Source organism: Saccostrea echinata, unplaced genomic scaffold (genome assembly GCF_033153115.1).
Source record: "Saccostrea echinata isolate AGI-Se365-2 ecotype Australia unplaced genomic scaffold, CSIRO_AGI_Sech_v1 ptg000002l, whole genome shotgun sequence".
Classification (NCBI taxonomy): domain Eukaryota; kingdom Metazoa; phylum Mollusca; class Bivalvia; order Ostreida; family Ostreidae; genus Saccostrea; species Saccostrea echinata.
The window spans coordinates 1,503,449-1,518,068 of NW_026889751.1; the positions used below are offsets into that span (position 1 = coordinate 1,503,449).

Below are 14,620 nucleotides of genomic sequence, written 5' to 3' on the forward strand. Positions count from 1 at the left end.
TTTTGGTTTGAAATTTTACACGTTCAAGATAATTTCTTAAAACAATACCTTGATGCATAAAAACTAAATGAGGGTATTAAGTGGTAATTAATCTTTATCTAACAAGCAAAATGTGTAGGAAAAGTGTGGTAAACTGGTAAAATTATCAACTTATCAAGTGTCCAGAAAAAAAGCACATTCAAAAGGGGGTTTCTCTAAAATAAACCCCATCTGTTAGTTTCCATCTGCCATTACTATCATACATAAGGCCGTGGTAAATAACAACTTTCTTTTACATCCCTTCTTCATTCTTTGAAAAGATATCCTCCAGTCCGACCAAAAAAAAACCAACACACATTTCAAAAAACATTACCACCAGTTGTTGTCAAACACATGCTTGAAATCCATGTAAACATCAGTACAAAAAAAAAACATTTGTATACTGAAATGATAAAATAAAATTACTGAACCTTAAAAATCTCACGGCTATGATTACATTGCTGCTTGCAGCAGCCCGCCACAGGAAGTCGCATACGATATGAAAAATTAAAATATAAGTTTTAGTGGTCTCATGTTTCCGGATATTGAACTTTTAACAACTGTTTAAAAAATGGCAATGTAATTCAAGATTTCTGACTTGTAAAAACAGAGGGCGCATAGCAAATGACAGTATACTGTACCAACAAGAATCAATTTCCCACAGCTGTTGTTGAAAAGTCGATCGGTTCAATTTAATTATAAAAATATATATCCTCAAGAGGTACACACATATCTGTTAGTGATATCATTTCTTTTCTTTAATAATATTAAACTCCTTTGTTGTAGAGAAAAGTTTATAGCCCATTTTCATACGGCATTATTTTGTGGTATATTAAACATATAAATCGTGCAGTAATACCTACCGTATCAATATAAAATAACACAACATATGCATTATATAGTTCTTATAAGTCAGTGGTGTCCCCAAAAGCCCGACTTTATCTTTTTGTATCCTTGATCCCTTGTTAAAGCCTACTCCATGTTGTTTTCAAAATAAGTTAAGGCTTAAATTTTAGTCAATATTTTTTAAATAAATATTTGAAACATGTATTAAATCTGAAATTAAAACACATTTTTATTGATTTTTAAAAGGCAGTAAAGTTTGTGACGAGTGGTTAAAGTTGCATAGGCGTCGGAACCGGGGGGGGGGGGTGTTAGCCCCCACCACACTTTTTTTGCAAAGATAGACATAATATAGCATTGGAGATTGGGGCTTACCTTTTTCTGTTCGCTTAGCCCCCCCCCACTTTCAATTAGCTCCCCCTCTTTCAATTTGCTTCCGACGCCTATGAGTTTTTTTTTATGTACATGACGTGAATGTATACATTGACCATCAGGAACTTTTAAATGTTGGAAAAAGATAAATGCAGTTTGGGAATGAATTTCTATTTTTCATTTGAAACATAGCCTCGGTTTAATAACTTGAACTTGCATGAAAATTCCTGATACCCAATGGCACTGGAATTCTTCATAACCTTTCATCACCCCTGTGTTTGTAAACATTGGCACAAGCTCTGTGTTGATTACCGAGTGTGTTCGATTTGCTGACACTGCTCACAAACTGACAACACTGGCGTGTTTGTTTTGCTTTCTTACTATTTTTCTTGATATAGCTTTAATTTATTTTCTTAATATGGTTACACCTCGGATTTCCCACTTTCCTTGAGTATTAAGGATAAATTTCAGCGCCAAAATGTATGACAACGAAACGCGACCAAAATTCGCAGTTTTTATCATTTTCAGATGAAAAGACTTTAAACATGTTTTTATAATAGATCGGTCTGCGCTCTTGTAAGTCATGAAATTCTACCCAAGTTTATGAACACTAATAAACTCCAAATCTGTGCCCTACCCCTTTCCACCTTCAGTTTTTTTCCCCTGATTAAATTGTAATTGACTTTGTTGATCGTTAAACACTCTTGTGATTGAAGTCGACCAAGTCGCATAAACTAATTTGCAAATGAGATATGCAACTTTCAATAATACCACTTATGCAAGAAATATTAGATCAAACTTTAAATTCTAATACTTAAAGCTAGCTTACACTTAAGTACAACATCTACCTGTAGGTAAGATAGGGCCTCGCGTAATGTGATTGATTATACAGCAGAAACATGAGCTCAAAAACGACACACCCCGTATTAATATTGATACAGAGCACCGAAATAATGCTGTGTGAAACTCAAAACATGTAACAGAATAAAAAAAAATGATGAACCCATATTAAACAAACAGTAAAAGATAGAAGTATGTATGTAACAGTTGTATATAAAAAATAAAGCAACAACGAGAAAATGCCCCTCCCCCCAACACAAAGTAGAACACAAATAAACAAGAAAAACAAAACAAACAAACAAACAAAAACAAAGAAAACAGGACAAAATTAAACAAAAACAAACAAATGGTAATATTTGTAACATATGGCGCATCTATGCAAATCGAATTCACTAAAAGACTAGATCCCGAAAAAGTGACTAATTTAAGAAGATTGGGATCTGTTTGACAGGCTGGAGTGTGAAATACAATTGAACACAGGGCACTGGTCATCCGTGAATGGCGCTCTCACGAGAGCTCTTGACTGTTGATGGAAAATAACATATTATATTAAGCACAACAACTTCCGTCACACAACGTATAGTATCGTTTTTTGAAAGGGGGCAGCCAGAAAAAAAAACTCACCTTAAAAAAAATTAAAGACAAGCTAAAAAAATGTCGAAATCGAAACTCCAAAGTCCTATTTCGTGTGCGTCTCTGAGTGTGGGGTGGGGTGGGGGTGGGGTGTAGGTTCCATTTATCCCATTACCGTGATTTAACTATACCGCAAGAAAAAGAGTGTTGGGGGAGGGGTGGTAACCAGCTTTTCAATGATCATTTTCAACAGTAAAAAGTTATGTTTGGAAAAGAGGGGAACAGTCGCCCCCTCTCCTGATACTGCGTGCCTGAGTATAACTCTTGTAAATTGAATCCGGAAAATGCATATACATGTACTACCAATGTTTTCTTGACTCTGTTTTAAATACTATAGGAAAAGATGTTTTCTTTAGAAAAAAAGACTTTAAACAACAATGGGCATCTCATGTATCAGATGTAACCAAATCTATAGACACCATTATGTCATCCGGAAGTCTCCGAGACCATAGGCCAGATCTGGCAGACACCGCTCACAGGTTTCCGCCAGTAAGGAAACGTCGCGTGATTTATGGCAACAAAAACCTCATCATCAGCTATTTTAGGTTGTGTAAAGTTTGTCAAAACCTTGATATTGAGGATGAAAAACATTTCATTTTGCTCTGTCCGAAATATGAAGCACAGAGAAAAATATTCAAAACAAAATTATCTACTTTCCCTAATTTCAACCAAACAGTCCATAATAATGACAATTTGTTAAAATCATTGATGAAAACCAGGTGTAAAAGGGTTCTTAAAATATTATCTTCATTTTTATGTCAAATATATATCTGACATTAGAAAAAATGTTTTAGCTGTAAATGAGTAACTACATTGTTATGAATTATTTAGTATCGGATGAGTACACTACATTATTTGCTACACCAATTGTTTGTATTCTAGTTGTGTTCTACTGTATTATTATGCTTATTAATATGTTCTGTATGGGCCTTTACCAATTACTGTAATTGTGTTTGTGCCAATAAAATATTTGTATTTGTATTTTATCCTGTCAGCCACACAGGTATGTTTCTTTTCATGCAAAAACGTGAATGAAATTATGCTTTTCCCCATAAAGCCCAAGACCAGTGTAATATCGAAGACGGGTAATTCCCTAATACAGCATAATAAAACTCCTAAATTTATAATATCTCTCGTAATTTGAATTTAAAAATATCTGGCTTCTATTTCCCCCGAATTCGGCATATAGACATCTTTGCATTTACTAGAACACATAGACTTGAGACAGGTGGAGGTGGGCTAATCTTCTAATTTAATTTAGATGTTCAATGGAATATTGAACAATAGAGTACATCTAAGGGACTGGAGGAATTAAAGTTCATTGAGTCTCATGCTCTCTGTTCCCCGTGAATAGCTTGTAAGGAGGGTTTGAAAATGACTCGATTTGAATGCAGTGTAACAGCTCTTATTCAGCATTGATTTACTGGGTGGTACAAAGGTTACCTGTGATAGATGCTCAAGAGTAACCGAGATAACCGAATTTCCCTAGTCAGTTTATATCACATGTACATGTATTGGCCTCTAAAGGCAAGCGCAGTATTTCACAAAAATATATTTATTTTTTTTTTGGTCTTTTTATTTTTATATACATATAAGTATTTGATGGACATCAGCATCCGTTCATATTTGTATCACCAAGAAACTCAAGAAAAAAAATCAACGGCACCCGTTATATAAGATGTCATGGTTTGAAGACCCACTTAAGTACCAGTGACATGGAATTTAATCTGATAATTAATCGGTTCATTTAATTAAACTATTATCAACCAGAGTTAAATAACCTAGACGGGAGTGTATTGTTTAGATATGCACTGTGTTCCATTATTTCATACACATCTTCGTGCATCTGTATGGCACAAAATGCACGTCAACTTGTCAATATTTAACCCACAATAGGAACTAACTTAAAACAATTTTTTCCCAAAGTTTATCGTCAACCGTGTTTATGCGTAATGATTAAAAGTTGCAAATCTGCATTGTAGATTAACAACTGCATTTTATTTCCGACAGAACAGAATGCGAACACCTTGGTACATTAATTTGAATATATTGATCTGTACGTACCATATAAAACTTGTCCATATGTTGACAGTCGGCTGAAATAATAAAAAAAAAAAGTTATTAAAATCAGTGTATACTACAGGTTTAGGTATGATAAAAAGGACAACTGACAATATTTAGAAACCTGCTATTGACACCCTTACGTTATAGTGAAAGTGACAGCGACTTCATTCTATAATTTACTTCTGACAACATAATTCCGCATTGAATCCTTGATAAAAATCTTTCATATTTCCTCTGATATCTCCAAACATATCTGATGCCAGACAAAATATATCGTGTAAAATAAAAAAAACAATGTAAATAAATACGACTAAAATGAACACAATTAATGAGATTTCTCTAAATAATTGAATTTTACTTTCCCCCCAACATCTGCATGGCAGTCAAAAAAAAAATGAAAATAAGCAGAGGTACTTTTTGTTAAACGAAAATATTATGCATACACACGCTTCAGCTAGATGGACAACATCATAACGGTAACTTGAGACTAACAATTACAAATAACGTGCACGTGGGAATTGTCTAGCCAAATTTAGCCCTCACAGCAATATTATAAATTCTAAACCCCAGAAAATCCTAAAAAGCTGACACTGCTAAATTATTGTACACTATTAAATGACGTCTCGATCTTTGCTCGATTAACCTTACTATTATGTTTATTGTTTTTATTTGACGAAGAATATGATGGATGTTTGTATTCTTATGTTCACAATAATGGTCCAATTTACAGGTAGCCTTTTAATTATATATTCCAGAGTCGAGGACTCTATTACAGAGAGCAGATCGGCGGGAAAACTCACCTGCTAGTTTCTGCACTAATAGACTCATGACAGTGCAGATTGATATCAAGAAGCCCCGCATATCTTCCAATTAAAATCAAAAATTTGAATTTTCAGGTAAAATGATTAAATTCACACTCCATCACTCCACTACATGTCAACTCACGTGTTACCGATAATACACATCTTAAAATATTTCACACGTCAATTTTTAAAACTGTCGACATCCTCTTTCATTTCACTTAAATAAAAATTTAGGATGAAAAGGTCCTTATTTCACAAGATTATCTCTGCGGTGAGCTTCTCTCTAAAACTTCAAAAATTCACCTGCAAACAGAAATAAGGTACTAAGTCAAAGTAAACAGTGCAACACATATCCCCATGTGGCGCACTTGAGTTCTAAACTATGACAAGCGAAGCGCGTTACGGGAGACCGACCCAACACAGGGCCCAATAACAACACGAGGAACCGGGTGCATTTTAAAATCTCTTTGCTAGGGTTGTGACGATTTGCAGTATATATTATCAAATTAACATTTAACAATTTAGAAAAACTTTAATGTAATTATTGATAGTCACATTTAAAGTTTCAGAGTGAAAATTTTATATATAGATAAATGACCAATCAATTGCCACAAAAAGGCGAGAGAAATGTGCATTTATTCGATTTGTACGAGCAATGAATGGCATTTTGCTGGTCATGCAACCTCTTTTTTTATTTATTTCTTTTGACATGTGTACAACTTGCTATAACATTATGTGATTTTTTTCTCTCGATGTTTCAAAGAGAACTTTAAACATTTTTGAATCTAAATTTTGGATGTATATTTATTGAAAAAAAAGTAGATATATGTTTTCATGACCCTTTCCCCTTTTTTAACATTCCCTCACCAATTTTTCACCTTAGACAGAAATTTCGTTAATTACGTTTTTAATTGACTTTGAAAAGCACGTTGAACTCTGAAATGTGTATCGTATGTATTGTGTATCATGACATTTTAAAACTGATTCCAGCACATGTGAAGAGCAACTTAAAAGTATTCATGGACTTATAAAAGTTCTTTGAAGATGCCACCGATTGACTTTAGTAAGTTTGCCACTCATGCAAAAATATGTTAAAAATTACTTCGTACTACTGCAAAACGGATTAGCCGGATTTCTTTACATAGTGAAAAAAAATATCTGCCAATAGGCAGCTGATAGAGTTGATGGAGTTGTCTCTCTTTTATCATATGTCGTTAATTTTTTGCAAAGTAGAGTTCTACGAAAGCCTATTAGGATCAATCTATGAAGAGAAAAAATTATAACGCAGGCCCGCAGAACGCCGGGTGGGTGGGTGGGTGGGTACTTTTTTCTACAGTAAATTTTCCTTTAGATGCTGGTTGCCCCCCCCCCCCCTTTTTGATGTTGTAAGGTCGAGCACCGGGAAATTCCAGGATTTGGACAGTAAGTAGCTTTTATTTATTCATTTTTAATTCTTTTATGAATTATTTATTTATTATTTATTATTGCGTTGTTTTTTTTTTTTTTTTTTTTTTTTTTTGCTTGTCAAATAATTTTGGGAAGTTGCCCTCCCCCCCCCCCCCCCACACACACACTTTTGAGTTATTACACCTTTTAAAAAGGCTTTATAATTTCTCTAAAAAATAATTTAAACAGACTGTAGTTAGCTATCATTCAGGAAGAAAGATTTTTTAAATGTGTAGTATATTTTCAATGCTAAACCAACTTAGTCCTTCTCTGATGCCAGACAAAAGTACACCTGGACCAATCAAAATGGTTTTACCATTTTGATTGAAGGCTAATTGCTCATTATACCCATGCAAATAGTTTGCCTGCTTTTTTCGAAGGGGGGGGGGGGAAATAAATGTTCAAAGTGAAATAAAAGAAATGTCCAGCAAAGCCCCACGCTGCATCTGCCTAAATCCTGGATTTTCACAAGAAGGGTGTTGACTTCTTTTATTACTCATGGAAACAGTTTTCTGCGAGATGTGCAGTAGTAAAGAAGATATTTTTAAATATTACATGAATAAGGACGACTTTGATTCCACATTCATATAATTATTAACATATAATAACACCTTTCCATTTTCCGCTATAACCCCTTTTCAAACAGCCCGTAGAACATGGTGGGGGATAGTCTTGCTGTAGTTTTAGTATAAAAAATCATTTATAGCCTGCTTGGCCCTTGCACATTTTGTTGCAGCATGGTCTAAATCTCGCAAATTAATGTATTTTTAAAGAAGTTTTACCAAAAATTAAGAGAAAGATCCCCCACACCCCTACTCCAATAATGTGATATTCTGAATTAAAAAGTAACACTTCATTATTCAATAGGCATGTCAGTAAATATTATTAGGTCACCTGGGTCACTCAGGTGACCTATTGCTATCCGTTTTCGTCCGTCGCTGAACCAATTTCAAACTATTTGGCATATAGCATCTTTGGGTGAAGGGGAACAAAAATTGTGAATTTCATGGCCCCAGGGTCAGGGGTTCTGGTGTTAGGGCAGGGCTCTATTGATTATATAGTGAAAATGCATTAATTCATTGAAAATCTTCTTCTCTGCTCCTGGGTATTAAATAAAATAACTAAGAATATAGTTATGATGAGCATGACTGCCTTTTCAGAAATTGAGAATTTTATGGCCCCTAGGTCAGGGTTCAGGTGTTAGGGCGGGGCTCTATTGATTGTATAGTAAAATTGCATGACTTTCTTTGAAAATCTTCTTTTCTGCTCCTGGATATTAAATAAACTAAGTTCATAGTTATGATGAGCATGGTTGCCTCTTCCAAAATTGTGAATTTCATGGCCTCTGGGTCAAGGGTTCTGGTGTTAGGGCAGGGCTCTATTGATTATATAGGGAAAATGTATAAATTCTTTCAAAATCTTCTTCTCTGCTCCTGGGTATTATTCAAACAAAGGAAGTGCATGGTTATGATAAGGAAGAATGCCTCTTCCAAAATTGTGAAATTCATGGCCACGGGTCAGGGGTTCTGGTGAAGAGGGGGGGGGGGGGGGCTTTATTGATCATATAGTGAAAATGCATAATTTCTTTCAAAATATTTTTTTCTACCACTGGCTATAAAGCAAAGAAACAAGTGTATAGTTATGATGAGCAAGGGTGCTTCTTCCAGAATTGTGAGTTCATGGCCCCTGGGTCAGATGTTCTGGTGTAAGGGTGGGGCTTTATTTATTTAATGATATAGTGAAAATGCTTTTCCTTGAAAATCTTCTATGCTTCTGGGCATATTCGAGGCAAACAGAGTAAAAGTTTTAATTTGCAAAGGTATTTTTAACAGAATTTTGAACACCTGGACCATTTAGTCAGGTGTTCTGGTCCTGGCCAGGGCTCTATTAACTTGTATTCTGCTGAGCAAAGTTATTCCCCTTTGCCATTCACCTTTGATAATTAATCACTGTAAACAATGTATTTGAAAGGTTAATAGAATAAGAGAATTATGCAAGAATATTTATTGTATAATACAAAAAGTACTTTCGTAGTTTTAATGAGCAGATAGACTTGGAAGTAATAGATGAATAAAAACAAGACAAATATAACTTATCTTTTAAAATGTTCTTCAAAGGCCAAGAGAGGCCAATGTGAGAAGTAATACTATGGGGTTAAAAATAGACATTTTGTTAATAGTCTGCATGGTAATAGTGATAAATGGGGGACAGATAGATACTAAACCAATTATTTTGTTGATGCTAATCATACTATTTTTCTTGCTTTTGGGCAACAAAGCTTCATTTATCAGTTTATGGATCCTCAAAATGGTTGTATTGTACTCAGGTGACCGTTAAGGCGCCCTTGGGCCTCTTGTTTTCATACATACTTCATAATTTTAATTTTCTGTTGAGATAAAAAATTATTGATCTTTCTTTTCACTGTCTCAAATTTTCATAGCATGATTAGACATAATATTCATTTCTGAAAAAGCAAGCAACGCTTCATACTTCAAACTATTTTCAATTTGAATATAATGCTATAAAATTGATGTTGATGAAAATCAGTGTTGGGAATTTAAACAAAAAAATCGGTGAAATTTAGAGTAGAGGGATATTTCACCTAAAATTTGTTTTGTTTTGTGTTTGCTTGTTAATTTTGTTGGAGCCCCCCCCCCCCCTTTAAAACTTTTGATACGCCTTTTCAAAAGGTAATAACGCTTTTTCAAAAAGAGTAATAGAGCCTTTTTCGCGTTGTTATGTCTTCATTGGCGTTAAAACGCCTCTTCATTTCGTTATTACGCTTTTTAATTTAATATTTTTCACCTACACTGATCTTAATAAGCTTTCGTATAAAACATGTGATTTGGGCAAGATTTCTGTTATATTAATTAAGCGGGAAGTTTCATATGGAACTTATCAAAGATTACCACCAGATTTATAACAGAAGTGGCGGATCCAGAACATTCAGAACGGGGGGGGGGGGGTCAAGGATGGTTTGCTTAACAAGCAAATTTAAGAAAATAAACGCAAAAATCGTAATTGGGGAGGGGGTTAGTAAATACTTTTTTTCAAATCAGCCCTTATATTTAGTGCCTGAACGTTACGTATGCATAAACTGAGAGTATATACTCAAGTAGATCTACAAGTTAAGAAAACGAAAGGTACAAAAGAAAAATTAAAGATATAAGTAATTCATTCAAACCAATCATAACAGAATATTGAAAGGACATTCCTCCGAACTTTAAAGCTAAGAATTCGGTTATTCAAAATAAAACATTTTTTAAAGATTTTGGATTATTTTCTCTTTATTCTATCCCTACGATGGAGTAAGTTATGCTAACCAAAATTTATACATTGAACACATTGATGAGAGCTATTCAACTGTGGAATAATTTTTTGACCTTAACGTTCCTTGTGACCTTGAACTCACTATTCCCTATTAAGTATCTAGTTTTGTTTCAAAGCAACTATGGAAGATATTTTTATTAAAAAAAAAATTAGGTCGACAATATCAGTGGGAGCTATTTTTACAATGTCACAATTTTCTGAACTTGACATTTCCTATGACCTTGACCCCATTATTCCTTTTTTTTTTAAATTTTAATTTAGTTTAAAAAAAAAACAGTTCATGATATCTTCATCAAAGATACAAATTAAAAAGAGCTATTCAACTGTTCCCTGTTTTCTGATCTTGACTTTCCATATAACCTTGACTTCACTATTAATTGTGTTGCATTTGGAAAGTACATTTTCTGACCATACATTTTCAGGCAATTAGGTGGCATACCAGCAAATTGACTTATTAATTCATTTGAATCTCGTCACCATTTTACAATAGTATATAGAGATTAAAAGAACATATATACATGTAGACGATTAATACAGGGAGAGAGAGAGGGGGGGGGGCATGCTTGAAAAAGAGAATGCAAAATTAGTACGTTACTACAAGTGTGAAGTATGGGAATTCTAGGCCGGGGAGCACATTTTATTTATTTTCTGTATAAATGAACATATTTTTCTCATAAAGCAGTGCTTATAAATATCCATGATGTGTTTAAAACCATTTATATTTTAAATTTTATGTGTTTTTCTGTGAAACATAGCCTTCTTTCTTTTTGTACTTGCACTTTAGTATACATGAATGAAATTTATCTCCGATTTCTCTTGGATTGCAATGGGGGGAAAATTCTGTCTTGTACTGGTGTATTAACCCAGCGTCCGCTTTCAGTTGATTACAAGTTCAAAATCTACGAAATGTGATTACGTCCTTTTTGATAAAATATTTATAATATTTAAGGTAGTACAAAACACCCATTAAATCTATTTTAACTAATTTCTTAAAAATTACATGAGAAAAAAGAATAATATCCTTATATTTTTAATAATCAATGATCTTTGTAAGAAAAATAATAAGCTATGACATTTTTTCATCATATTTTCTTTAAGAATTAGAGACATCTTATATATTGGTCACTTGGGAGCTTACATTTTAGAATGTGTTTATGCTGTCTAAATGCGATATATCAGTCTGTTATTAAATGCGGTATAAACTTTTGATCCACAAATAGCAGAGGGCTGATATTTGGAAAGATATATAAGGAGTCTCCATTCTTGTCAAGGCATATTAAGATGTCAAAGGTCAAATATTGTGATGTCATCTACTGAATCTCACTTTTTTGCCATTGAATTTTTTTTTTAAATCGCAAAAATATCTGAAACCATCGGTTCAATCATTTGTATTTTGACACATTTTAATCTGTGATCCAATTCAATCAATCTGTTGATTTTTTGGAAAAATTGAATTATACATTTTCTCTTAAGAGAACTTAAAGTGTAGCATATTGTCTTTTATTAATTTTCAATCTAAAGTTGAAAATGATTACATGACAAATTATGTCATGTAATCATTTTCAACTTTAGATTGAAAATTAATAAAAGACAATGTTTACATGTGAATTTTCAATTCCAGGGCTACGTATGTCCTAGTTTTACATCATATTTTACTCAAATTAACCAGTATCAATATATTTTACTGAATTTTAGTAACAACAAGAGGCCCAAGGGCCTTAACGGTCACCTGAGTACAATACAACAATTTAGAGGATCCATAGAGTATTAAAATGAAAGGTGAAGCTTTGTTGCCCAAAAGCAAGAAAAATAGGGTGATCAGGATCAACAAAATAATTAATCTAGTATTCATTAATAGTTTATAGATTAGGTTCTAATCTGTTCCTCATTTATCACTATTACCATAAGTATATTAACAAACTATCAGTGCTTCTATACTCTTTTAATTCCTTGTTGTAATCTCTTACATTGGCCTCTCTTGGTCTTTGATGAACATTTAATAAGACAAGTTATTTTTGTCTCATTTTTATTTATCTATTACTTACAAGTCCACCTGATCATTAAAACTATGAAAATACTTTTTGTATTATACAATAAAAATTCTTGCATAATTCTCTTATTCTATTAACCTTTCAAGTACATTATTTACAGTGATTAATTATCAAAAGTAAACGGCAAAGGGGAATAACTCCTCTCAGTAGAATGCAAATTGAGCCCTGGCTAGGACCAGAACACTTGACCAAATGGTCCAGATGTTCAAAAATGTGGTAAAAATACCCTTCCTTATTACAACTTTTACTCTTTTTGCCTCTGATATGCCCAAGTGCAGAGAAGATTTTTAAGGAAATAATGCATTTTTCCTACAGATTCACTATATTATCAATAGAGCCCCCCCCCCCCTTCACCACCAAGAAACACCAGAGCCTCTCACCCTGGGACCAGAAGTTTGCTCTTCATAAGTAATCATTTTCTTTACATGTATCTGCTTAACATTAAGGAGCTGACAGGATTATTTAATAGAATTAATGCATTTTCACTATATTATCAACAGCCCCACCCTTACACCAGCACATCTGACCCAGGGGTCATGCAATTCACTACTCTGGAAGAAGCACTCTTGCTCATCATAACTATATACTTAGCTTCTCTGCTTTTTAACCAGAAGCAGAAAAGAATATTTTCAAAGACATTTTGCTTTTTCACTATATAATCAATAGAGCCCCCCCCTTTTCACCAGAACCCTTGACCCTGGGGCCATGAAATTCATAATTTTAGAAGAGGCATCCTTGCGTACCATAACAATGTACTTAGTTACTTTAAATAGTACCCAGGGGCAGAGAAGAAGATTTTCAAAGAAATAATTCACCTTCACTATAGGAGCTATATAGCCCCAACCTAGCACCAGAACCCCTGTCCCTGGGGCCATGAAATTCACAATTTTGGAAGAGGCGTCCTTGCTTATCATAACAATGTACTTTGTTTGTTTAAATAATACCCAGAAGCAGAGAAAAAGATTTTTAAAGCATTAATGCATTTTCGCTATATTATAAATAGAGCCCAGTCCTAACATCAGAACCCCTGACCCAGGGGCCATGAAATTCACAATTTTGGTAGAGTCACTCTTGCTTATCATAACTATGTATTTCATTTGTTTAAATAATACCCAGGAGTAGAGAAGGAGATTTTGAAAGAAATAATGCACTTTCACTATATGATCTATATACCCCCCCCCCCCCCAGCACCAGAACCCCTGACCCTGGGGCTATGAATTTCACAATTTTGGTAGAGTCACTCTTGCTTATCATAACTATGTATTTAAAATGTTTAAATAATACCCAGGAGTAGAAAAGAAGATTTTCAAAAATAATGCACTTTCACTATATGATCTATATAGCCCCGTCCGAGCACCTGAACCCCTAATCCTGGAGCTATGAATTTCACAATTTTGGTAGAGTCATCCTTGCTTATCATAACTATGTATTTAATTTGTTTGAATAATACCCAGGAGTAGAGAAGAAGATTTTCAAAGAAATAATGCACTTTCACTATATGATCTATATAGCCCCCCCCCCCCCCCCCAGCACCAGATCCCTTGACCCTGGGCTATGAATTTCACAATTTTGGTAGAGTCACTCTTGCTTATCATAACTATGTGTTTAATTTGTTTTAATAATACCCAGGAGTAGAGAAGGAGATTTTCAAAGAAATAATGCACTTTCACTATATGATCTATATACCCCCCCCCCCCAGCACCAGAACCCCTGATCCTGGGGCTATGAATTTCACAATTTTGGTAGAGCCACTCTTGCTTATCATAACTATGTATCTAATTTGTTTAAATAATACCCGGGAGTAAAGAAGAAGATTTTGAAAGAAATAATGCACTTTCACTTTATGATCTATATATCCCCACCCTAGCACCAGAACCCCTGACCCTGGGGCCATGAATTTCACAATTTTGGTAGACTCATCCTTGCTTATCATAACTATGTATTCAATTTGTTTCAATAATACCCAGGAGTAGAGAAGAAGATTTTCAAAGAAATAATGCACTTTCACTATATGATCTATATAGCCCCCCCCCCCCCAGCAGCAGAACCCCTGACCCTGGGGCTATGAATTTCACAATTTTGGTAGAGCCACTCTTGCTTATCATAACTATGTATCTAATTTGTTTAAATAATACCCAGGAGGAGAGAAGAAGATTTTGAAAGAAATAATGCACTTTCACTATATGATCTATATAGCCCCACCCTAGCACCTGAACCCCT

The 14,620-nt window shown here is 34.1% G+C and overlaps 1 protein-coding gene across 1 annotated transcript in view; it reads right to left on the reverse strand.

Annotated features, from left to right (window-relative positions):
- The window catches only part of LOC133203444 (extracellular matrix organizing protein FRAS1-like), a 46,426-nt gene extending 40,643 nt beyond the window's left edge, over positions 1–5,783 (reverse strand). The window contains exons 1-2 of the mRNA XM_061339226.1: positions 5,571–5,783; positions 4,771–4,802 (exon numbers count right to left, since the gene is read on the reverse strand). Of these exons, the coding sequence (XP_061195210.1) occupies positions 4,771–4,802; positions 5,571–5,631 (93 nt within the window). The 5' untranslated portion in view covers positions 5,632–5,783. The remainder of the gene's footprint in view (positions 1–4,770; positions 4,803–5,570) is intronic.
- Between the last annotated feature and the right edge of the window lie 8,837 nt (positions 5,784–14,620).